Genomic DNA, 23,335 nt, shown 5'->3' with positions numbered 1-23,335 from the left:
GAATTCACTCTCTTCAGCGGTTTAGCCGTAGTTTGGGAATCCTGGAGGGTTTTGGAAACGTGAGGCAGCCACGTCCGGGGCAGTCCTGTAGCGTGCCTGGGATTGCAGTTAGTATTCGGGAAGTTTGTCTCCTTGTGTCCTGGGCCCCATGGGGGCACAGGGCTGGGCTGGGACCGGGCCCCCGCTGAGCTGCCAAGGCGGCCTTGTCCTGCCTGTGGAAAGCACCCACCTCAGAGCCCGGCCCAAGGTGGGTGCTCTGTGTGGTTTTTTCTTTTTAATGTATCAAAGATATTACTTAGCTTATTGGTTTTTTTCTATTGAGGTATAGCTGACATACAACATTATAGTAGTTTCAGGTGTACAACATAATGATTCGATATTTGTATATATTGCAAAATGATCATAATAAGTCTGGTTAACATTTGTTACTATATGTAGTTACAGAGTATATTTTTCTTGTGATGGCAACTTTTAAGATCTATGCCGTTAGCAACTTTCAGATATGCAGTACAGTATTGTTAATCATAGTCCCCATGCTATACAGGACATCCCAGGGCTTATTTATTTTATAACTGGAAGTTGGTACTTTTTGACCCTCTTCACCCATTTTGCCCACCCCCTTTTTGCCAACCACTAATCTGTTCTCTGTGTCTGTGAGCTTGGGTGTTTTGTTGTGTTTTTTAGATTCCACATGTAAGTGAGACCATATGTTATTTGTCTTTCTCTGTCCCTAAGGGGAGGATCTCAGTCAGCACCTAGATCCAGATCCAGACTGGTTAGAAGCCAGACCCTCAGACAACAGCTTTTTTTTTTTCTAATTAATTTTTTTTTTTTAGATTTTAACTTATTATTTATTTATTTATTTTTGGGCCGTGTCGGGTCTTAGTTGCAGCGCACAGGCTTCTGTCTCATTGTGGCGTGCGGGTTTTCTATTCTCTAGTTGTGGCGCGTGGGTTCCAGAGCACGTGGGCTCTGTACTTTGGGCACACAGGCTCTCTAGTTGAGGCACACGGGCTTAGTTGCCCTGTGGCATGTGGGATCTTAGTTCCCTGAGCAGGGATTGAACCCACATCCCCTGCATTGGAAGGCAGATTCTTTACCACTGGACCACCAGGGAAGTCCCCAGACAACAGCTTTTAAAGGACACACATATGTATAGTCCTCTGGGGTTGTGAGCAGAGCCTCCCTGGCCCCCAGAGCCAGGGGATCTGGAGGTGTCTCCTGGGCGGCAGTCACAAGAATCGGGGCTCCAGACAAGGGTGCAGGCTCCTTTCTGGGAGATGCCATGAGCTGTAGTGAGGCAATGGGGGTACAAAGATAATGTCCCCAGCCTACGTTCCCCGAGAGCCCCTCTGTAAACCCTACATGTGACAACCCTGAAGCCTGCCCTCCAGGCCAAAGCCCCTTTCCTGCAGGTAGGCCTCTTCCACCTAATGGCTGGGGGGTTGTCAGTCAGCTGTGTGTGCAGTGTCGGGGGTCGTAGCCCAAGCACTGTCTCTGATTGACAGTCCTGTGGGGCCCAAGGGCCCCCAGGGCCAGGTGATCCAGGGGCCTCCCCTGGGCGGCAGCCGCAAAACCCAGGGCACCAGGTATAAGAGCTGGGGTCCTAGACACGTATAAGAGCCCCCGTCCTAGAGATGCCAGTACTCTGGAGTGGGGCAGAGAGAGGGCATGAAGGTATGTCCCCCCCAACCCTCAAGGCCTCAGGAAGGGTTTACTGTCAGCCCTTAGATGTGTGTTTAATTAGAAGCCGCCCCTCAGGTGCAGCCGTGATGATTAGCTAATGGGCCTCTTTCCAGAAAGATCGGGTTTCTCTGCTGTGCCCTGGGGCTGGTAGCTGATTAAGAACTCTTTCTCCATCGGTTCCGGTCCTGCGGGACCCCAGACCCCATGGCTGGGCACCAGAGACAGGCATGGAGACACGTTCTCTGGCAGCAGCTGCCAGAGTCAGGGCACCAGAGGGGGGGTATATACTCCTTTCTGTAAGAAACAGGCGCGCTCAAGTGAGGAGAGGGACTGTGACGGTGCCCTCCCCGCCCCTGTCCCTGAGAGCCCTCTGTGGGCCCCTCTGCACAGGCAGATAAGCCTCTTTCTCAGAAAGCCCGGCGTGTGTCGCTCTGCTGTCTGTGCAGAGCCCTAGGTGTGGTGTCCTGCCAAGAATAGTCTCTCCAATCGTCAGGGTCCTGTGGGACGCAGGAGTACGGCCCCCAGCACGGGCCTTTGGGGCTTTTGTGGGTGGAGCGCCTGGGCCCCTAGTGGCCTCTGTATCCATCACTCCTGGCTCGGTGTACATTGGCAATGACCTCTAAATGGCTGCCTGCTGTACTACAGGGCTCCCCGGGGTTCTGGGGTGTTCAAAGGTACTGCCTTGTGTTCTCACCCTAACCTCCCTGTGCCCACGTGAACAGACTGAAAAGTTCTAAAGACGCTTTCTCTTGCTCACACGGACCCCTGCTCTGGGCTCACCTCGCCTCTTCTCTCTTCCTCATGCTAAGAACGTCCGCCCCGCGGAGGTCAGGCTGCTGATTTTGGAGAACATCCTTCTGAACCCAGCTTATGACATCTACCTCATGGTGGGGACATCCATCCGCTACAAGGTGCAGAAGATCAGGCAAGGAAAGATGACAGGTGGGGACCAGCTCAGCTTGGGACTCATGGCAACGGCACCCTTTTGTTATCATGGTGAAATAGGCATAACATAAAATTTACCATTTTAACTTTTTTTGTTTTGTTTTGTTTTGTTTTTTGCGGTACGCGGGCCTCTCACTGTTGTGGCCTCTCCCGTTGTGGAGCACAGGCTCCGGACGCACAGGCTCAGCGGCCACGGCTCACGGGCCCAGCCGCTCTGCGGCACGTGGGATCCTCCCGGACCGGGGCACAAACCCGTGTCCCCCACATCGGCAGGCAGACTCTCAACGACTGCGCCACCAGGGAAGCCCCCATTTTAACTATTTTTATTTTTTTATTTATTTTTTTTTTTTTTTATTTTTTATTTTTTTTTTTTTTTTATTTTTTTTTTTTGCTGTACGCGGGCCTCTCACTTTTGTGGCCTCTCCCGTTGCGGAGCACAGGCTCCGGACGCACAGGCTCAGCGGCCATGGCTCACGGGCCCAGCCGCTCCGCGGCATATGGGATCCTCCCAGACCGGGGCACGAACCCGTATCCCCTGCATCGGCAGGCGGACTCTCAACCACTGCGCCACCAGGGAGGCCCTAACTATTTTTAAATGTTCATTTTAGTGACGTTGATTACATTCGCATTTTGCGCAACCATCACCACCATCCATCGCCAGAATTTTCTCGTGTTCCCAGACTGGAACCCTGTGCCCATTAAACACTGACTCCCCAACCCCCTTCCCCAGACCCTGACAACCACCCTTGGACTTTCTGTTCCTATGGATCTGACTGTTCTCGGGACCTCGTATAAGTGGAATCACGTAGTATTTGTCCTTTTGTGTCTGGCTTATTTCACTGAACTGAATGTCCTCGAGGTTCAACCGTGTTGTAGCAGGTGTCAGAATCTCCTTCCTTTTCATGGCCAGATAACATTCCGTTGTCTGTACAGACCACGTTTTAGACACTCAGCCACTGGTGGACACTTGCTTTGCTTCCACCTCTTGGCTGTTGTAAATAGTGCTACTGTGAACATAGGTGTACAAATATCTCTTCGAGACCCTGCTTTCCATCTTTTTGGGTTTATATCCCTTTGTTTTAAGAATGTCCAAAGCCATGAGCTTCACGCTGGAGTGGGTTTTGCCCGTGGGTCTACCACTGACTGCTGGGCAGCCTTGGCAAGACACCGCTCCCTTTTGGGCCTCAGTTTCTCTCTTGGAGCCCTCAAAGCCTTTCTGCCTGTGCTGAGGGCAGAATGAATTAATGGACATGGATTTTTTCTGGAAATTCTAAAGTGCCCTGTACATGAGATGCATTTTCAGTGGTGAGTGTTCTTAATGCAGCACCAAGCCTCCTAAGAATTATTATCATTATCATCTTTTTGTTTAGTTTACACACATTTCTTGGTCAGAGCACAGGTCATCTAGTATCTCGGGTACAAGAGTGTCCCATTCTAGGCCCGAGCGCTTGAACGCATGTCTGGGCAGGTGCTTTCCCCAGGTTGCTGGCTGCTCTGTCTGTAATACAGGGCATCAGTTAAGAAGCGTGTAGATGCTTCAGCATCCGAGCAGCCTGGGCTTGGTCTATAGTTGGGTCTGAAAGTCTGAGGGCAGTGGGTCTGGTCAGTCATTACTGTGTGGCAGGGCGCTGCAGCCCTGGGGAGGCCTCAGAGCCGAGGACAGGCCCCTCCTGCCCCGAGGCCCGGTTCTCTCCCACACGGGGTGCCCTGCTGAAGCGCGGTAGATGGGGGGTCCCAAGTGTCTCTGTGTGCCGGGTGTGGAGCGTCCGGCTCTTTAGCACCTGTCAACGTGCAGGCGGGTTGTGTACAAAGCTGGGCTGGGGGTCCTGGCCAGAGCCTGGCGTGCACCACAGACTTTAGGGAAGCAGAGTCTAAAAGCAAAGGGACGGACCTGGGTGTGGCTTTCTGAGACTCTTAAAAGGGGAGGTGGCTCAGCGGTGGAGTTCTCAGGACCCTGCCCCTGCGTCCTCAGGGGGAACGCAGTGGAGACAAGTTGAAAGGCCAGAGGGCACCCACAGGGGCTTCTCAGAAATACCGTCTCCACCGGAGCACTGTCTCGAACACATTGCGGCCTGATGGAGACAGTCTGGAACACCTGACCATCATGAGAGTTTCCCAGCTGTTGTGCTTTTCACATTATGACCCAAGAGCTCTGTGAGGTGGGTTTCATTAATACCCTGTTTTCCGGACGAAGAAACCGAGGCACAGAATGCCTGACAGTCACCAAGCTGTCGGGTCCTTGACCTTAATCACTCCTGCAGGGTCGAGTGGTGCTGGGCCCCAGAGGAGCCCAAGAAGGGCTTTCTGTTCTCCCAGGGCAGGGCGGGTGGCCCCTTTGTGAGGGCAGATGAGGGCGGGGAGCTGTGCCCCCACCAGGGAGGTTAGAGGGCATTTAATAAAGAGGGGTTCAGAGCTTACCCTTTGGTGCATGGCCCAGATGGACAGCACATCCCAAGACACCCAGAGAACTTTCGGGTTTGCTCAGTGACCTACGGTAGAAGTCAAAGAACAGGGCACATGAAAGATACCCCCGGACAGGAAGTAGTTAAGCTGCCTCTCTTGCATCTGTGTGGTAATGAGATGGAAAACGCCTCCAAAAATAAACACACCTACGTGATGGGTGCTGCAGGGCTGGAGTGGATTCCAGACAGATGCTCTAGGGGAACAGATGGGGGAGGGGCCTGCAAAGGTCCACCAAGAACAAGACATCCGGGTGGAAGCTCACTGTCCATTTGTTTTGATGGGTTGTGTTGTTTTGTTTTTTAATTGAGATACAATTCACATCACTGTCATTTTTAACTGGCTGCTAGACAGGAAAGTCAGGGGATGACATCATGACAGGGAACATGAGTTTTGGCAAGCCCCTGTCTTGCACGGCATCCCCAGAAGGTTCAGAGAGTTACAGGTGAGAGGGCAGTTACCCCAAATTAGTTCTTCATGTTTTCTTTCAGTCTTTCTTCCTTAAACATGTCATGTTCCTTCTTGCCTTCCGTATTTTTATTTCCCGACGTCTGCCTGCCTTCCGTTAAGTAGTGGCTTCCTTTCTCTCGGGCCCGTTTTCGGAGTCCCTACCCTGTACTGCGGGCACTGCTGTGGGGCTGCAGTGGTCAGGGGGCTGCCCGGATTCCTCCCGCCTGGAGTTCTAGGGATGACCTGCAGACACCCCCGCCCGTGGGGCAGGGGAGGGAAGAGAGGGGCCTGGACGAGGGGTGTCTGTGAGGCCATGGGTAGCGTTCCCAGCACGGAGAGGGGACACAGACTTCTCCCCTTGCTGCTCAGTGCCTGGTGCTGGCGTTGCTGATGTGCCCGGCCCAGTAACCAACCTATTAGACAGAACAAGATGTGGGGAGGACAAGCTGGCTGAGGGAGTCGATGTCTGAAAAGAACTCGGGTGACGGGAATGCTGGAAATTACTGCGATAAATTGTGCTGAGGTTGGAAAAAGGACGGATGTGGGACGGGTTCCTGCGTCCAAGACTCAGCTGGTAAAGGACCCATCGCACCCTGAGCCGTGGCCTCGCAGAGCGAGTGCGTGCTGGGCTGTCTGATGGGCTGGGCTCGGAGGCAGGGCAGTGGGCTGCTTGTCCTTCTGGGCTCGGACCCACTGCCCCCGGAGCTCCATGGTCCTCCCCGGACCCTGCATGGGGTGGGAGTGGGGGGTTCTGACAGAAGCACATCTGGGGGGTCAGCCAGGGTCGGGAGGGGTCAGAGACCGGGTCTCCTAGGAGAACGTGGGCCTCCTGGCCATGGAAGGGCAGCCTACAGGGTGACCCATTACCCTCAGCGGGTGATAGCAGGGCTGCATTGGGGCCTCAGGAGCAGCCTTCCTCTGCCTGTGGACAGATGGGGACCTTTCACATCTGCAAAGGCTTCCTTGTTCAGTGCCTCTGAGAAGTAGTGAGGTCTTGCAATACAGGAGGTGTTGAAGGGCTTCCCTGGTGGCGCAGTGGTTGAGAGTCCGCCTGCCGATGCAGGGGACACGGGTTCGTGCCCCGGTCCGGGAGGATCCCACATGCCGCGGAGCGGCTAGGCCCGTGAGCCATGGCCGCTGAGCCTGCGCGTCCGGAGCCTGTGCTCCGCAACGGGAGAGGCCACAACAGTGAGAGACCCGCATACCGCACAAAAAAAAAAAGAGGTGTTGAAGGGGTCCGCCAGACAAGCCCTCCTCTTCATCCCCTTCGGTCTTTGTAAATAGGGTTACATCATGTGGTGCAAGATCGTCCAGAGTCGGTCTGTTTATTTCCTAAAAGGGCCCTTTTCATTTGCAGAATGTTAAACAAGGGAGGACGCTAGTGATTCCTGAAGCAGCGCCGAGTAATGCTGCTCTCTGAGCAGTGGCGTTACCTTATTATTTTATTATGACGTGTATCCTTGATGCACTGCTGCTGTGTTCTGATCACTGGGTACGTCGTCTATAAGAGTCTCAGCCCAGCATGGCTGGGCTTCCCCATTGGAGACCTGGAAGTGGGTTGTGTGGACTGGAAGGGCTTCTCAGTTCCAGCAAGTGTCAGAATCCCCTGCAGGGCCTGTGCAAATACAAAGTGCTGGCTGCCCCCCCACACCCCTCCTCCCCCATCCACCGAGTTTGGTTCAGCAGGTCTGGGATGGGGCCAGTTATTTGCGGTTTCCCAGGTGATGCTGATGGTCCAGGGAACACACTTTGAGAACCCTCTGTTCCAGGGCAAATTCTTGGGGACTTATTGGAACACGCAACAGATACCCTAGCATAAGAGGTGGGCAAGTTGCCCCCCCTTCAGAATTCCTGGGAGTTTTGAAGGATGTTCTAGCTGAAACTCCTCCAGGATCTTTGTCCTGGGCGCCTCCCATGGCAGCCCCTGCCTGGGACCCAGTGGTGAGCAGGGAAGCTGTCTGTGGTCCCTGCATCCTGTCCCTCTCTCATGCAAGAGGGCTGGAACGGGGCCACATACGCAGGCAGAGTGAGTGGGTTATTTGGAAACCCCCAAAGGACCCCTAGGGCCAGTGAGCCCCACCCTGGGCCCCTCGATGCAGAAGCAGAGTTCACTTGCTTCTGTGATGAACAGAAAAGGATCTGATGTTGGTATCCTGCCAGCAGCTGGCAGTTTGAGTCACAGGCTGTGCTTAATTTTTTTAAAAAAAAGCTGCTCATGGCATCCACAAAAAAGTGATTGCCTCTGAAAATTCATGGAGAGTGTCAGCTTTGTCCACAGGCATGGAGAATAATATTAAAATTTAAAGCACTGAAAAAAAATGAAGCAAAAAAAAAAAATCAAGCAGCTGTACTGACAGCAGGGTCCAGGGACTGGGGTGGGGGAGGGAGGTGACACTGATGTTTAACATCTCCTGTCTTTGCTCTCTCTCCCCTCTTTGTTGTTCTTTGTTTCTGGGTGGCCAGAACTCTCAATGCCCTCCGATCAGTACGAGCTACAGCTTCAGAACAACGTCTGGGGCCCCGAGGGAGACCCGGGCCGGCCCGTGGCAGTCTTGGCCCAGGACACATCGTTGGTCACCGCAGTGCAGCTGGGACAGAGCAGCCTGGTCCTCGGTCACAAGAGTATCCTTTCCCCGGGCAGCGCGCACGCATCTGCGTGTCTTGCACAGGAGATGTGCTGTTTGGAAGTCAAGTCACTTTTCTCCCTGAAAGCTTGGCGAGGCTAAAAATAGCCCCGTTTTCTCTCAAGGTCTGAAAATCAGAAAGGACCAAAATCGTACCCCAGCTGAGCGGAATCACTCACCTCTGGGGAGACTTGCTGGAGAGGTTTTGAGGTGAGGGGTGGTGGCTGGAGAGGAGCCCCAACCTCACCTCCGGAACCTTCTCTGGTCTCATCTGAGGGGCCTGGCCAAGGCTGTTTCCACACCAGCGTGTGGGTTGTCATGTGTCCCCAACTTGTTTGCATGCCCTGGGTGGTCTCCAGGGTCCTTGCAGAGGGCCCCCTTTTGGAGTGGAGGAAGTGCCCTGTGGCCGCTGATTCTGGAAACGGCCTGTGCTGTGCGTGGCCTCGGGCCGGGACCTTCCCATCCCCTCTTCTCCCCACGTGATGATGTTGATGATAACGAAGCCGACGCCTGCCAGCTGGTTTATTTGTTCCTTAATTCAGAATCCAGGTATCCGCATGCAGGGCGCTTCCCGGTTACCCAATAGCACCATCTACGTGGTGGAACCCGGGTACCTGGGTGAGTGTTGGCATCCTGGGTCGTTTGTGATTACAGGAGTTAAAAAGTCAAATAAGAGTAACAGCCCCCCAGGAAACGCTGCCCTCTGGCCAGCTCTGCCAGCGGGGAGGCCCGGGACATCGGTGCCACCCTGCCCTTCCCGGGGCTGCCCCCCCCAGCCCTTCCCCTGTCTGTGCACAGAATAAGCGGAGGGTAGACCACGGTCGGCTGGTGGCCAGCCCTGCAGGGAGAGAAACAGGATAGGGTAGAGTGGGGGAGGGCTCTGTCTTCTGGTTTTATACCAGGGCTCTGCCCAGACCTCACCATGGCTATGGACGTTTGGAAGATGCCTTGGCGGAAGAGAGGGGGAGGCTTGAGGCTGAGGGAGGAGGGGAGGAGTCCACAGCCATGGAGGACCCGGACGGGCACAGCCAGGGCCCAGGAGCTGCTGTAGAGACGACCGCTGGAAAGACGTCTGGACACACGTGTTCCCTGGGCCTGAGCCGCCTTTCCCGTTGGGCGCCCTGAGGTGGTTTGGGTGAGAGAGCTGTTGACTGGGGCCCAGCAGCCCCCTGGTCCTCCTGTTGGCTGCTGAGTGAGACTGCTGTTGGGGGAGACCCACGCTGACGTGTAGTGGCCTCGGGCGGGGTGGCCCTGTGTGTCTTGGGAGCGCCATCGCTCAGAACCCTTGGTACCTTCTGTCTGCCTGGCACGTGCAGGGCACTGGAGTCCGGAGGAGGGAAGTGGGGGCCTTGTGCTTGGTTTTGCAGGGAGAGACCACTGCAAACAGGTGACAGGACAGTGGTAAAGAGTTAGTAAACGTGAGTGCAGCGGAAGGGCTTCTGGGAGATGGTGCTCGAGGCAGGCGTTTTCTCAGAAGCTGCTCTTGTGCGGGTTCGTCATCCTGGCAGAGGCACAGCTCAGGCGGTGGTGTGGAGGTGGGAAGCACGTGGCGTTGCAGGGGTCAGCCAACAGCTGGCAGCATCGTGTGTGGGAACAGAGCTGGAGGCCTGGGAGGGCAGGGCCAGCTCACAGGGAGAGCGCTCAGAGTGTAGACCTACGGTGGATTCAGGGGGTAGACTCTCTGTGGATTCAGAGTATAGATTCACTGTGGATTCAGGGTGTAGGCTCACGGTGGATTCAGGGTGTAGGCTCACGGTGGATTCAGAGTGTGTGCCTACTGTGGATTCAGAGCGGAGACTCCCAGTAGATTCAGGGTGTAGACCTACTGTGCACTCAGAGCGTAGACTTACTGTGGGTTCAGCGTGCAGACTCACTGTGGATTCAGAGCATAGATCTACTATAGATTCAGAGCACAGACTCACAATGGACTCAGAGTGTAGACCTACTGTGGGTTCAGAGTATAGGCTCACTGTGGGTCACAGCCACCGTGGATAGGGTCAAATTTGAATGGGCCCTGGAGCAGCCGGTGTGGAATGTTTGGTCCTTGTGCATCTGAGGTCAGCTCAGGTTCTGAGGGCTCAGGCCTGATATGGGCATTAGGTCTCACCGTCACGCACAGCTGGTTCCTCCCCAGAGGAGTGCAGAGGAACGGCCTTGGGGCCTCGGTGCTGACCAGGCCTGGTGCCATCCTCTCCCTCAGCCACAGGCCCCTGTGGCCTCAACGCTAAGGCTCTGTGCCTGCCTGTTTTGTAGGGTTCACAGTCCACCCTGGTGGCAGGTGGGTGCTCGAGACCGGCCGCCTGTACGAAATCACCGTTGAAGTGCTTGACAAGTCCGGCAACAAGGTCTACCTGTCGGATGTGAGTCCCCCTTGGGCCTGATGGAGTTGGGGGGTGGGGTGCCTCTCCTGGAGAAGTTGCCCAACGAGCAGCCCCCAAACACAGGGGGCCCTGAGCAGGCAGGCTGAGTTGGGGTGCTTCCTAGTGGTGCGGCTGGGTCCATGGAAGACACTGTCGTGGGACCCCTCGGGCGTCTCGAGCCTGTAAGCCTGTGAGTCTGCACCAGGGGCCCCGCTCCCTACAGGGCTTCCTGCCCCTCCTCATTAGCCCGGGGACCTCACAGCACTGAGAATCCATCCTTCCCTACCCTGCAGAGCCTCAGGGCCAGGAATACCTGCAACCTGTCCAGAAGGCCCCTTGACTGAGGCCAAGCTCAGTAGCTTCCTGGCTCTGGAAAGAGCATCACAAATGGGCAGGTGGAGAGAAGTCTCGGCCGTGTTTGGTCCTTTGTGAGAAATTCCCAGGATCATGAGAATCTCCATACTTTCCTTGTGGGGTCTGAGGTTTCAAGGAGGGGGCGAGGTTCCCCTTCAGCCTCTCTGCAGAAGCCACTGCCTTCCTTGCGTTACTAGGCAAAGGCTCGGTCGATCACCATTTTGGGTGAAATTAGCTCTAAGGGCTTTTGATGTCCTTTTTTTATTTGGTGGTTTTCTTGTTGGGACCGCAGGGTCTGAGAGCCGACAGTAGCCTTCGGGCTCGCGAGCGCCAGGTCCTCGGGTCACAAGGAGAGGGCAGCCTGGGAGGGGTCAGAGCTCAGATCCAGGGCTTCGTGTAGTTCATCCCCCTGGCCTGGCTGCTGTTTTGGGGCCACACGGCTTCTTTCCTGCGTCCCAACGTCCCTGAGTTGTCCCGGAAGCTCCTCTCACCTTCCTGCCTCACCTTCCAGAACATCCAGATCGAAACCATGCTCCCTGCGGAGTTCTTTGAGGTTCTGGCTTCTTCCCAGAACGGGTCGTACCATCATGTCAGGGCGACAAAGAGGGGCCAGACGACCATCGAGGCCGCCCTCACCTCCGTGGTGGACCAGGCAAGTTGGCGCCTCCCTCGGCCCTCCCCACCCCCCCACCCCCGGGACCTTCGCAGGTGGAAATGTCAAACCAGGCTGGACATGAGCCCGGGGCAGTTGGGACCCCAAGAGTGCACTGCTGTCGTGGGCACCACGGGGTTCCCTCCTGCTCTGGGCTCACAGTGGTGGTGTCTGGGGGTAGGGGGTTTGGCCTTTCCCTGTCCCCTGTCCCTGTGCTGGGCCAGAGCCCCTCTTCCTCTGCCCTTTGCTGGCCCCTGTAAAAGTGAGCCTGCATCTCTGGGGCTGGGGGTAGAATCCCTTGCTGGGAGCAGTGTTGGGCCCGTGTGTCCAGCCATGCACTGACCAGGACCCATGAGCATCTCTTTGGCTGTTTTGGCTGCTTGGATCCTTCAAAGTTTTTAAATTTCCCCCTGTATTTAAAAGGCCATTCGGTTTCGGTGGGAGCCGATTTTACTGATTGGAAGCTTGGCGCGGGTGTTCTTATCTTCCTACCCCACGCACACCTCTCCCAGACCTGGCAGCGGCAGAAATGGCCTGTGAACCAGGCAGAGATTCCTACCAAAGTGACCGCTTCTGTGCTGGGGGTTTTGGGCGAGTTGCTTTCATGCCCCATGACTAGATTTCCCCATCCGTAGAGTGGGGATAAACCACATGCATCCTGTCAGGGGTGCTGTGAGGATGCAGTCAAGCAGCATTTATTTCAGCAGCTGTTGCAGAGCCACCAAAAGCCATCTCATCTCCATGGAGATGGAGAAGGCCGCAGGGTACCTGGCATCTTCCTTCCCACTCCCCCACAACTGAAAAATCTACCCTGGAGACCAGTCCCCAGGGAGGGGCGGGGGCCTGCTTGAGTGCTGACCTGGTTGTCATGGTGGCATACGGCACCCTCACCCCCTTGCAGGACGGAGGGGTCCACACGTTGCGGGTGCCTGTGTGGAACCAGCAGGAGGTGGAAATCCATGTCCCCATCACCCTCTATCCAAGCATCTTGACGTTTCCCTGGCAACCAAAGACGGGCGCCTATCAGTACACGATAAAGGTAACCGTGAGACCCCGTCTGGGTGCATTCCTTTGGGTGTTTCCATGGGGTTGGGGCTTTACGTCCGTTCTGTTTCTGTTATAATTACCTTCTAGTGGTCAGGAGAGAATTCAAAATCAGAGTCTTTATGCTTTCTGTATTTTCTGAGGTTTCTATCACAGCAGTGTATTTTGGTAATTAGGAAAAAACCTTGAAAAATAGTAAAGAAAGTCCTGAACACGGATTTAACTTCCACATGTGTTTCTTTTTGTAAAAAATTATTGTTTTCTGGAAACAGCGTAAAGATCTTTAGAGAAAAATTTGGAATTCGAGGGGAAGGTGTCTCCAACTCTGTCACATATAAGGTGTTCTTGGTCTTTGATGTTCACGTGCCCACCTGGCGTTAGTGGCGGGGCCTGATGCCCGTCGGGGCTAGAGCCCACGTGGCCTGCCCCGTCCCATCAGTCCTTGCTGTCTCACGGCAGTGAGGACAGGTGTCCTGTGTGTGTACTGGGACCCACTGCCTCTTCACTCAGGTGTGTCACCTTCTTGGCCCCTCTAGGGTCCTGGGATGGTGGCCCCTGGTCTGGAAGCCTCTAAGCTGTCCTTGACTTCACGGCAGATGACTCGGAGCGGGCAGGGGTCTATGTCAGGAGGGGGCAGGGAAGCCGAGTCCTGCACCCAGCTCTGGGGCGCGGGTCTTCCCATTCCAGCCTGAGCTCAGGAGGTGCCCCTGGGTCCGGGGGCCACTGTCATGGGCATATGCATACGCTTGTGTCAGCCACAAGGTCCCCAGAATATGAGGACCAGAAGGAGACAGGGTGGGGAGAGCGAGGGGCAGAGGCAGTGCCAGCCAGACGTTGGCTGATGCCACATGTCACCATGTGGTGGCGCGATGCCGACTGCGTGTGAGAGAGAGAGGGACCAAGGGATGGGCAGGTGGGCTGACCTGATCATGACTTCCCTCCCCAGGCCCATGGTGGGAGTGGGAACTTCAGCTGGTCTTCCTCGAGCTCTGTGGTTGCCACAGTCACCGTCAAGGGCGTGATGGCCACAGGCAGTGACACTGGCCTCAGTGTGATCCAGGCACATGATGTGCAGAACCCGCTACATTTCGGTGAGATGAAGGTGAGACCTTGGGCCAGGACGGCCGCGGGGAGGCTCGGGTGGTGGGCTGCAGCCACCGTCTTAACCAGCCTCAGGCTTAATTCAGAAACACCCTTTTGACCTCGGTCTTGCACTTGGCTTTGGTGGTGGTGGTGAGAGCATCGAGTGTCAGGTCCAGCCCTGCCCCTGAGCTCACGGCCAATTCAGGGAGATGGTCGTCCCATCCCACACTAGGCAGGGATGGAACCAGCCAGGTTTCTGGAAGGGAGACCAGAGGACACAGAGACACGAGGTATTCAAAGGAGTCATTCTAGAAGATTCCCCCAACCTGAAAGCTATGAATCTCCCAAGTTGGAAGGGCCACTGGGCATGGGTTGTAAATTCACAGTGAAGGGAAAGCCCCCAGACTCCAAGAGACTGGCCCCATTCCTTTCCTCTGACTCCTGTTCAGGTCCAAGTCGGGAGTCCCTGCACGGGGACCCTACACCTTGTGTTCGTCCCAAGTGACGTGGGACCAACTCAGCAAAGGCCGAAGGTGGGAGTGGCCACCTGCAGCCGAGCGTCTGCCAGCCCCACCTGGTGGCCTCCGGACCCCAACTCTTTCCTGAACGCCTGACCCTGATCTCAGCCTGTTTTATTACCTCATTTAGGGCTGAAGTGAAAGCTCCATATGTAGTGTGTCCATCCCCAACCTTCTCCTACACTGTTTGGGACATTGACGTACACATTTTTCTCCTCTTTTTATTTCGATCCACACACACCTACCTAAAGATCCATCTAACTCGTGTAAGGAGGGTTGTAACTGAGACCCCTTAATCGCAGCACAATTGTCAAGTGTTTGGATACTCTGTGACCAGGTTGCCCCCTCCCTTGCCCCCAAGCTTCTTTATCGTAGTAAATGTGCCCCTGTCACCTGGCTGCTCAGCCCAGAGCCTGAGGACAGTTCCTGAGCGTGTGTCGTGGTCAGAACCTGGCTTCCAGGGCCGCCTGCCTGGTCCAGACACCACTGTGCTCCAGCCGGGCAGGCTCTTAACCTCCCGTGCCAGGTTCCTCATCAAGCAGACAGGTTGAGGATAGAACCTTCTTCACAAGGAGGCTGAGAGGATGGGATGGGTTCGTTCTGCTCTTGGAACAGGGCCTGGCGTGTGAGAAGTTTTGTGTGGTGTAAGTATCGGTGTTCTTGCTGGTGCTGCCTCTCTCACCCTGCACACTCCCCTTCTTCATGTCCCTCCAACGCGCTGAGCCGCATGTGCCTCAGGACCTTTGCGCAGACTGTCTCGTCTTCCCAGACCTCTGTCAGGCTACCTCTGACATGGCGACCAGGTCTGAGCTTCTACAGCACCTTCCCAGGGAGGCCTTCCCTGACGGCTCTGTCCTGAAGGTCTCCCCGCCCCCAGTACACACCATCGTGTCCCCCAAGCTCAGGCTTCTCACCGATGGGTCCTCAGTGCTCCTACCCAGGGTATCAGGAAAGCCGAGCAGCGGCTGTTCCTCCTGTGAGGAACCTGCCAACCGTGCACGCCCCTGTCCTCCAGGTGTACGTGATCGAGCCCAGTGGCATGGCGTTCGCCCCGTGCCCAGTGGAGGCCAGCGTGGGCCGGAGCCTGGAGCTGCCCCTGAGGATCCACGGCCTCATGCCCGGTGGGGCTGACGAGGTGGTCACGCTGAGCGACTGCTCCCACTTCGACTTGGCGGTGGAGATGGAGAACCAGGGCGTGTTCCAGCTGCTCCCAGGTAAAGCAACACTGTGAGCGGCCGCCAGACGGCAGGGTCGGGGCCGACGGCCTGGGTTCTCAGCGTGGGCTGCCCCAGATTCCTAATTCAGGGGCTGCACCAGCAGCAGGGTCATAGCCTGAGAAATGGCATTTGTCCCCTTGTCCACCATCAGCAGTGGTCTGGTCTGGATCTTACTGCCATGTGATTGCATGTCACTCGGCTTTCTGAGCCTCAGTTTCCACATCTCTAAAATGGGTGTCATCCGAAGTAGAGGCTCATGTCACCCTGCCCGTTGCAGTGCCTGGAATGTGACACGTGCTCAGAATACACTGTCAATAGGGGTTCTGACGGGTTACAGAATTATAACACCTTAGTGACTGCACGGTCCATCCCTCCAGGGCCATCGAAGCCAGGCACCCACTGCAGGGCCGGGCAGTGATATTGGTGTTGATGGTGGCAGCTATGCTCAGCCACCGTCTTACGGGGTGTCAACCCTGCTGGGCGTTGCGTGTGCACTTGGCATGCGTGACCTCACCAGGCGTCACAGCCACCGTGGGAAGAGGGGCTGTGGTTGGGTCACATGTCAGACGAAGAGACTGAGGCTGCGTTGCACTGCCCAAGGTCCCGTGAGGTTCCTGGGCCACGAGGGATATGGAGCTGGGTGTGTCTGACACTGACCCTGGAGTCTTAGTCCCCTGCTTCCCAGGGGAGTCAACCCAGGGAGTGCCCTCCGATTGCAGATGACGAAAACCAAGGACTGGCAGGGCTCTGGGCAGGGTTAGAGTGGGCGGGGAGCAGCGTTCGCGGGCACGCCCGTGGGATGTGTGTGTACACAGTGGCCTGGCGTGGCGGAACCTGTCGAATCACGGGGGGCTTCGGGGGGCGTGGACCTCAGGGGCCAGAAGTGGGGGCCACCGCTGGTTTTGGAGCAGAGGAATGACCACGTGGTGCTGGCAGAGTTCAGGAAGCTGACAGCAGAGGTGTTTGTAGGCTCGCCTGTGGGACCGAGCGGCTTTCCACGCCGCCACCGCGGGTGTCGGCACTCACGGAGCCGTTTGAGCGTGAAGCTGTCGGACGGCACAGAACGTCCCTGGACATCATCGCATTCACATCCTTCCGTGGAGGTGCTGCTGCATCCTCTCTGACTGTCCAGGAGAAACCGGGCTTTAAGGACTGTGTCCACAGTGACGCCACCGTTTAGGGTGGAAGCAAACATCAGTGTGGGAGAGAGAGGCCCACCAATGGCAGGAGATGCCCCTGGAGGGGCGTCCACAGGCTGCAGCCAGGAGGTCCCAGGAATAAAGGATAGTGGACAGGGTTTGGGTTCCACAGTCCCAGGTCCCAGCTCTGCCTTTGTCAGAATTCCTGGCGTGCCCTGCTCCAGATCTGTGCGTTTCTCCTGTGTAAATTTGACCTTAAGAGAAAAAGAACCCTAAAGAAATACTGACCTGCAGATAATTATGTGTGTGCGAAAGCGTTTAGGATGAAGTGTACTGATGCCTGCGGCTCGTTTTTTTGTTTTTTCTTTAAGATTTTTTTGATGTGGACCATTTTTTAAAGTCTTTATTCAACTTGTTACAATATTGCTTCTGTTTTATGTTTTGGTTTTTTGCCCATGAGGCACGTGAGATCTTAGCTCGCCGACCAAGGATCAAACCCGCACCCCCTGAATTGGAAGGCAAAGTCTCAACCACTGGACTGCCAGGGAAGTCCCACGGCTCACTTTTCGAGGCATAAGAAAGTGGGATGGACTGATGGATGGGAAGGTGGAGGATAGATACGCAGCAGAGAAACAGAAACAAATGTTAGCTGCAGAATCTAGGGGACAGGCTTGCGGAGCTTCACAGCATGATTTCTTTCTAAATGTTTGGAAAGAAAACTATAAAATTCCACCAGAATGCCATTTTTTAAACAGGTGGAAAATACCAAGTATTGGCAGGGATGTAGTGCAGCTGTGAGTCGCAGAGTGACTCGACACAGCCATTTGGGGAAGGAGAGTTGGCAAAAGTGACGAAAGCTGAACATAGGTGCTAAGGACCCGAGGTGAAATCCTGCACTCCTTGGGACACACCTGACAAAAATGCTGCAATATGCCCCCCAACGAAACGCCACACGTGCTCAGAATAGCACGATGCATCCCTCATGGCCCCACGTGGCCCCAGGAGTGTCGCCAGGCTCCTGGCTCCGCGTCCTCTTGCTCTGCATTTAAATGCAGGGAGTGCGGTCTGCCCTTCCTCGGGCCGTCCAAAAGGGCTCACATTGGGATCCCTTTGCTGTGACGCTTCTTGCCCAGCAGCCTGAAACGTAGATGCTTTCTGATAAAGTTCGAGAATCTCCCAGCCACCCGCTGCCCGTTCTGGCTGCCAGAGGGCGAGGCTGGGGTCCCAGCGTCAGGGTGCCCAGGAGGGTCCCGCCCTGGGGGCGTGTGGCTTTCTCTGAGGCTCCAGTGTGGCAGCTGGTGCTGTGGGTGGAGGGGAGGCCCCGGGCCCCGCCGCAGGGCTGGGCTGGAGGTGGTGGTCCTCGCCTCCAGGCTGGCTGGGGGACTGGCGGGCTCTCTGGCCTCTGCCCTGACTCCTGGCCCTCCTCAGGCCACCCACTTTGTCCCCGTACAGCCGCGTGGGGACACAAGGCTCCTCTGCCCGTGAACTCACGCTGGGGCCCAAGTCTGCAGCTGTCCTGTCCATCTCATCCTCAGACAGGAGGTATCCTGGCTCAGGTCTCAGGCTCGATCCCCTCCTGGTGGCCGTGCTGCAGGGCGGAGACCAGCTGCCCATGTGCCCCGGACTTCCGTCTGTCCTGCGGCCGTGGTCCTGTAAATGGTCCAACAGGTCTCCTCCGGTCAGTCACCTCGGATAACTTTATGATGTTGGGTGATTTAAAACCCTCATGCTGTGGACTTCATGGTAAAGTGCCTGGAGGCTGGAGGAGCTCTGCTGAGTTTCCTTCACGACCCTGACGGCCATCTGGGCCAATGTCACCTTGGCGAAGCTACCTCGGCCAGTGGTCCTGAGGAGCCCGGAACAGTCCATACGAGCCTCCTTGTCAGCAGGGAGGCCTCAGTGAGGCCCTGCACTAACTATACTGACGATACTAGCTATGCTAACTAGTACTAACTAGTGATACTGACAAAGCTATGCTTACTAACTATGGTAATAAACAGTAACTACACTAACTATGCCAGCTATACCAACAAGTCCAACGATACTGAAATACTAAGGAAAAACGTTCAAGATAAAAGGAGAAAAAGAGCAAAGAAACTTTTTAAAAAAGAAAAAGAGTAGAGGAAAAATGGAAAAAATAAACAAAATGGGGGGCTGAGTGGAACAAGCCAACTCTGGGTCCAAGGCCATCAGGTCACCAAAGGCAGCTTCCTGGGCTATAAGGACCAAAAACCTGGGTCCTTCAGGGACTTCTATAGGTTTTCTGTGAATACATCACAGTGGCACCTTAGGAGGTCAGAGCAAGAAACGGACCAGTCACAGACGGGGATAAACCACAGTGGTTTTCTCACGGATTGGTCTCAAGACCCCTTTACTCTTAAAATAAAAGGACGTAAAGAGCTTTTTGTTTATGTGGGTTATTAGAGATTGATATATACTTTATTCGAAATTAAAACTAGGATAATTCAGTGCCTTTTCATTTCTAGTTTGAAAATGTGTAATAATTTTGGCTTTTAAAGACCTTATAATATCAACACTTGAAATGTTGAATTCCTTTTCCTTAAACTCTGGTCTCAAAATAATACTACAACTCAACTGACATCACGACACTATAGGAAAATGCTCTGTTGCATAAGACACGATAAGTACCTTTATTATTTTTGTTATTATGTCGAATACATAGTATTTGAAAACCTGGGATGTTGAGAGGTGATTCCAGACTTCCCCTTGTGGAGCTCACAATCCAACTAACCCACACAGAGGAAACAATTAGAATAGAATTTAAATAGGAATTCATTGGCCCCAAGTTTTCCTTTGTGCTATGTATTTTTTTGAAAGAGCCTTACTGGCACAAGGATAGAGGCAAGAAAATAACAGGAGGAATATTTAGTCTCTTTGGGAGTTAAAGGAAGCTACTATTAAAGGGCTTTTAAAACAACCCAAAGACACCTACTTACCTACAAAGAATTGATGTTCTAATTACAAATGATTATTATCTATTCCAGCGGCTCACCGAGCAGTCCAATAAGATAAAGTGAACCGTTTTGCTGGTCCGGAAAATACTGGAGTCTGGAAACAATTGATCTAGGGATTAAAAGAGGAAAACACAAATGCCTTCTGTTTGCCTAGCTCTCTGCGATGATTCCTGTAACAAGTAACTCAGCAAGGACCGCTTGGCTTGAGCAAAGCTAGACCTGGAATCCAGGTGTTCTCTGTGTGGTCCTTCCGGCTACACCTGTGGGCCATCCCTGTGCAATTAAAGAGCGATTCTTCACCAAAAAAAAAAAAGGGGGGGGGAATGCATTTACTATCAATTCTAAGAACTGTCGGCTCCAGGAAGTAATGCATATGAAGAAACTGCATGCAAGATGAGTAGAGACCTGACCTGGGTGTGGAGGTACATTGTTAGCATCTGTAGAGCTGAGAGGAAGTTAGTTTTCATCTGATTTTCTCCAGTAAGATCAGGAGATTTCTCATCAGAAACCTTGGAGTCAAGCGTGGACTTGATGTATTCAAAGTGTTGAAGGAAAAAAGCTGTCAACCAAGAATCCTGTATCTGACAAAACTGTCCTTCAAAACTGAGGGAGAAGTTTAGACTTTCCCAGATGAACCAAAGCTGAGCAACCTTTACCACCAGACCTGGCTGCAACAAGGGGCATCCTTCAGGTTGAAATGAAGGACAAAGCCCCATGAAGAAATTAAGTAAATACACAGATGATTAGAAAAGCTGGTGCTACTGTAACTTCAGTTGGTAGCTCCACGTTTTGTTTTCTACTTGATTTAAGAGACTAATGTATTTTTAAAAAACACAGTCTGTTTTTGGGCACACGATGCATAAAGGTGTAATTCTGTGACATCAGTAACTGAAAGGGGGTGGTGTCAGAGCTGTACAGGAGCAGAGTTTTTATGTTATTGAAATTAAGCTGGTGTAAATTGGCATTAGACCATTATAACCTTAGGATGTTAAATGTAATCCTATGGTAACCAGAAAGAAAATAGCCATAGAATATACACAATAGGAAATGAGAAGGGCAGTAGAATGATTCACTACAAAAAATCAGCTAAGAGCAAAAGAAGATGGCCATGCAGGAAATGAGGGACAAAAGAGCCAAAAGGCATACAGAAAACAAACACCAGAGTAAAAGAAATGTCTTTAGTAATTATTTTAACTGTAAATGGATTAAATTCTCCGAACAAAAGGCAGATTAGTAGAATGGATAAAAATGTATGATCCCGCCATGCTATCTATAAGAGACTCATTTTAGTTCCAAAGACACAAAAAAGTTGGGACTTCCCTGGTGGTGCAGTGGTTAAGAATCTGCCTGCCAGTGCCGGGGACACGGGTTCCAGTCCTGGTCCAGGAAGATCCCACACGCCGCGGAGCAACTAAGCCTGTGCGCCACAACTAGTGAGCCTGTGCTCTACAGCTCGCGAGCCACAACTACTGAAACCTGTGCGCCTACAGCCCGTGCTCCTCAATAAGAGAAGCCACCGCAATGAGTAGCGCACGCACCACAACAAAGAGTAGCCCCGCTCGCCACAACTAGAGAAAGCCCACGCACAGCAACGAACGCCCAATGCAGCCAAAAATAAAAAATAAATTTAAAAAAAGACACAAAATTTGAACATGAAAGGATTGAAAAAGACAGTCCATGCCATGCAAACAGTCACCATAAGAGAGCATGGTGGTTATACTAACATCAGACAAATAGACTTTAAATCTGAAATTGTTACAAGAGACAAAGAAAACACTGTATATTCAGTACAGCTGGAAAATAAAACTAAACATTTTCACCCCTAATGACAGATCATCAAGATATATGAAGCAAAAATGGGCATAACTGAGGGAGAAATAGTCGGTTCTAAATAATAGTGGAGCTTTCAATACCCCACTCTCAGGGGTGGATAGAACAACCACAGAGAGGACAAGTGAGGAAGTAGAGGACTTGAACAACACAGTGAACCAACCAGATCTAAGACACACGCGACCCTACCCACCAACACAACACACAAGTGCACGTGGGGCCTTCTCCAGGACAGACCACGTGTCAGAGTACAACTTATTCTTAGCAGATTTTCAAAGATAGATGTCATACAAGGTATCTTCTCCAACCACAGTGGGAGGACGTTAGAAATCAGTAACAGAGGAAAAGTGGGAAATTCACAAATTTGTGGAAATTACATAGCATACTCATAAAGAACAATTTTGTCAAAGAAATCACAAGGAGAATTAGAACTTACTTAGAGATGAAGGAAAACGAAACAGGACATACCAAACTTAGGGACACAGCAAAACAGTGCTAAGAGAGTAAGTTATAGCTATAAATGCTTACACTGAAAAACAATATCTCAAATCAATAACCTCACTTTGTGCAGCTTAGAAAACTAGAAAAAGAAGAATGAATTAAACCCAAAGCTAGGGCTTCCCTGGTGGCGCAGTGGTTGAGAGTCTGCCTGCCGATGCAGGGGATACGGGTTCGTGCCCCGGTCTGGGAGGATCCCACATGCCGTGGAGCGGCTGGGCCCGTGAGCCATGGCCGCTGAGCCTGTGCGTCCGGAGCCTGTGCTCTGCAACGGGAGGGGCCACAACAGTGGAAGACCCGCGTACCATAAAAAACAAACCAACCAACAAACAAAAAAACCCAAAGCTAGCAGAAGGAAGCTGACAATAAAGATTAGAGCAGAGATAAAATAGAGAAATAGGAAAGCAATAGAGGAAACCACCAAAACCCAAAATTGGTGCTTTGGAAAGATTAGCAAAGTTGGCAGACTGTTAGCTAGACTGACTAAGAAGAAAAGAGGAGACAAACTATTAAAATAGAAGTGAATGTGGAGACGTTATCAGTGACTGTGGAGAAATAAAAAGGATTATGAACAATTGTACCCTAACGAATTGGATAACCTGGATAATATGACAAATTCTTAGAAATACAAAACCTGCCTAGACCGAGTCACAAAGAAATAGAAAATCTGGATAGCCTCATTACTAGCAAGGTAACTGGATCAGTAATTAAAAGCTTCCTGACAAAGAAAATCCTTGGACCTGATGGCTTCACAGGTGAATTAAAGAACTAACACTTATCCTTCTTCTAAAAAATTAGAGGGAACGCTTCCTAACTCATTCTGTGAAGCTAGCGTTATCCTGATACCAAAGCCAGACAAAGATACTACAAGAAAAGTACAGACCAATATCCCTTATGCACATGGATGGACAAATTCTCAACAAAATACTAGCAAACTGCATTCAGCAGCGTATTTAAAGGATTAAACACCCTGTACAGGTATTTATTCCTGGAATGCATTGTTTCAGTAGTCTAAAACTGATGTGATACACCACATTAACAGAATGTAGGAAGAAAACCGCATGATTATCTCAATTGATGCAGAAAAATCAGTTGACCAATCTCAAAACATTTTTATGGTAAAATCATCCTACAAACGGAATAGAAGGAAACTACATGAACATAATAAAAGCCATATAAGAAAAACCCACAGCTAACATCATGCTCCACGGTGAATGGCTGAAAGCTTTTATTTACCCTAAGATCAGGAACAAGACAAGGTTGCCTGCTATCACCACTTCAACATAATACTGGAAGTCTAGCCAGAGCTATTAAGCAAGAAAAGGAAATGAAAGACCCAAAATTGGAAAGGAAGATGTAAACTTATCTGTTTGCAAATAACATGATCTTATATGTGAAAACCCTCAATATTCCACCAAAAAAACTCTTAGGTGTAAAATGAATTCAGAAAAATAGCATTCATATGGAATCTCAAAGGATCTGGGATAGCAAAAACGATGC

At 52.6% G+C, this 23,335-nt stretch overlaps 1 protein-coding gene across 1 annotated transcript in view; it reads left to right on the top strand.

Moving 5' to 3' along the window:
• NUP210 (nucleoporin 210) overlaps positions 1-23,335 on the top strand; it is a 101,672-nt gene that overhangs the window by 23,829 nt on the left and 54,508 nt on the right. The window contains exons 6-13 of the mRNA XM_082638305.1: positions 2,496-2,628; positions 8,005-8,163; positions 8,715-8,783; positions 10,419-10,525; positions 11,391-11,531; positions 12,433-12,570; positions 13,522-13,677; positions 15,192-15,390. Of these exons, the coding sequence (XP_082494431.1) occupies positions 2,496-2,628; positions 8,005-8,163; positions 8,715-8,783; positions 10,419-10,525; positions 11,391-11,531; positions 12,433-12,570; positions 13,522-13,677; positions 15,192-15,390 (1,102 nt within the window). The remainder of the gene's footprint in view (positions 1-2,495; positions 2,629-8,004; positions 8,164-8,714; positions 8,784-10,418; positions 10,526-11,390; positions 11,532-12,432; positions 12,571-13,521; positions 13,678-15,191; positions 15,391-23,335) is intronic.

This window comes from Mesoplodon mirus, assembly GCF_964341445.2.
Source record: "Mesoplodon mirus genome assembly, chromosome: 12".
NCBI lineage: Eukaryota > Metazoa > Chordata > Mammalia > Artiodactyla > Ziphiidae > Mesoplodon > Mesoplodon mirus.
The sequence above is the reverse complement of the archived record's forward strand: the minus strand, read 5'-3'. Positions and strand labels throughout refer to the sequence as shown.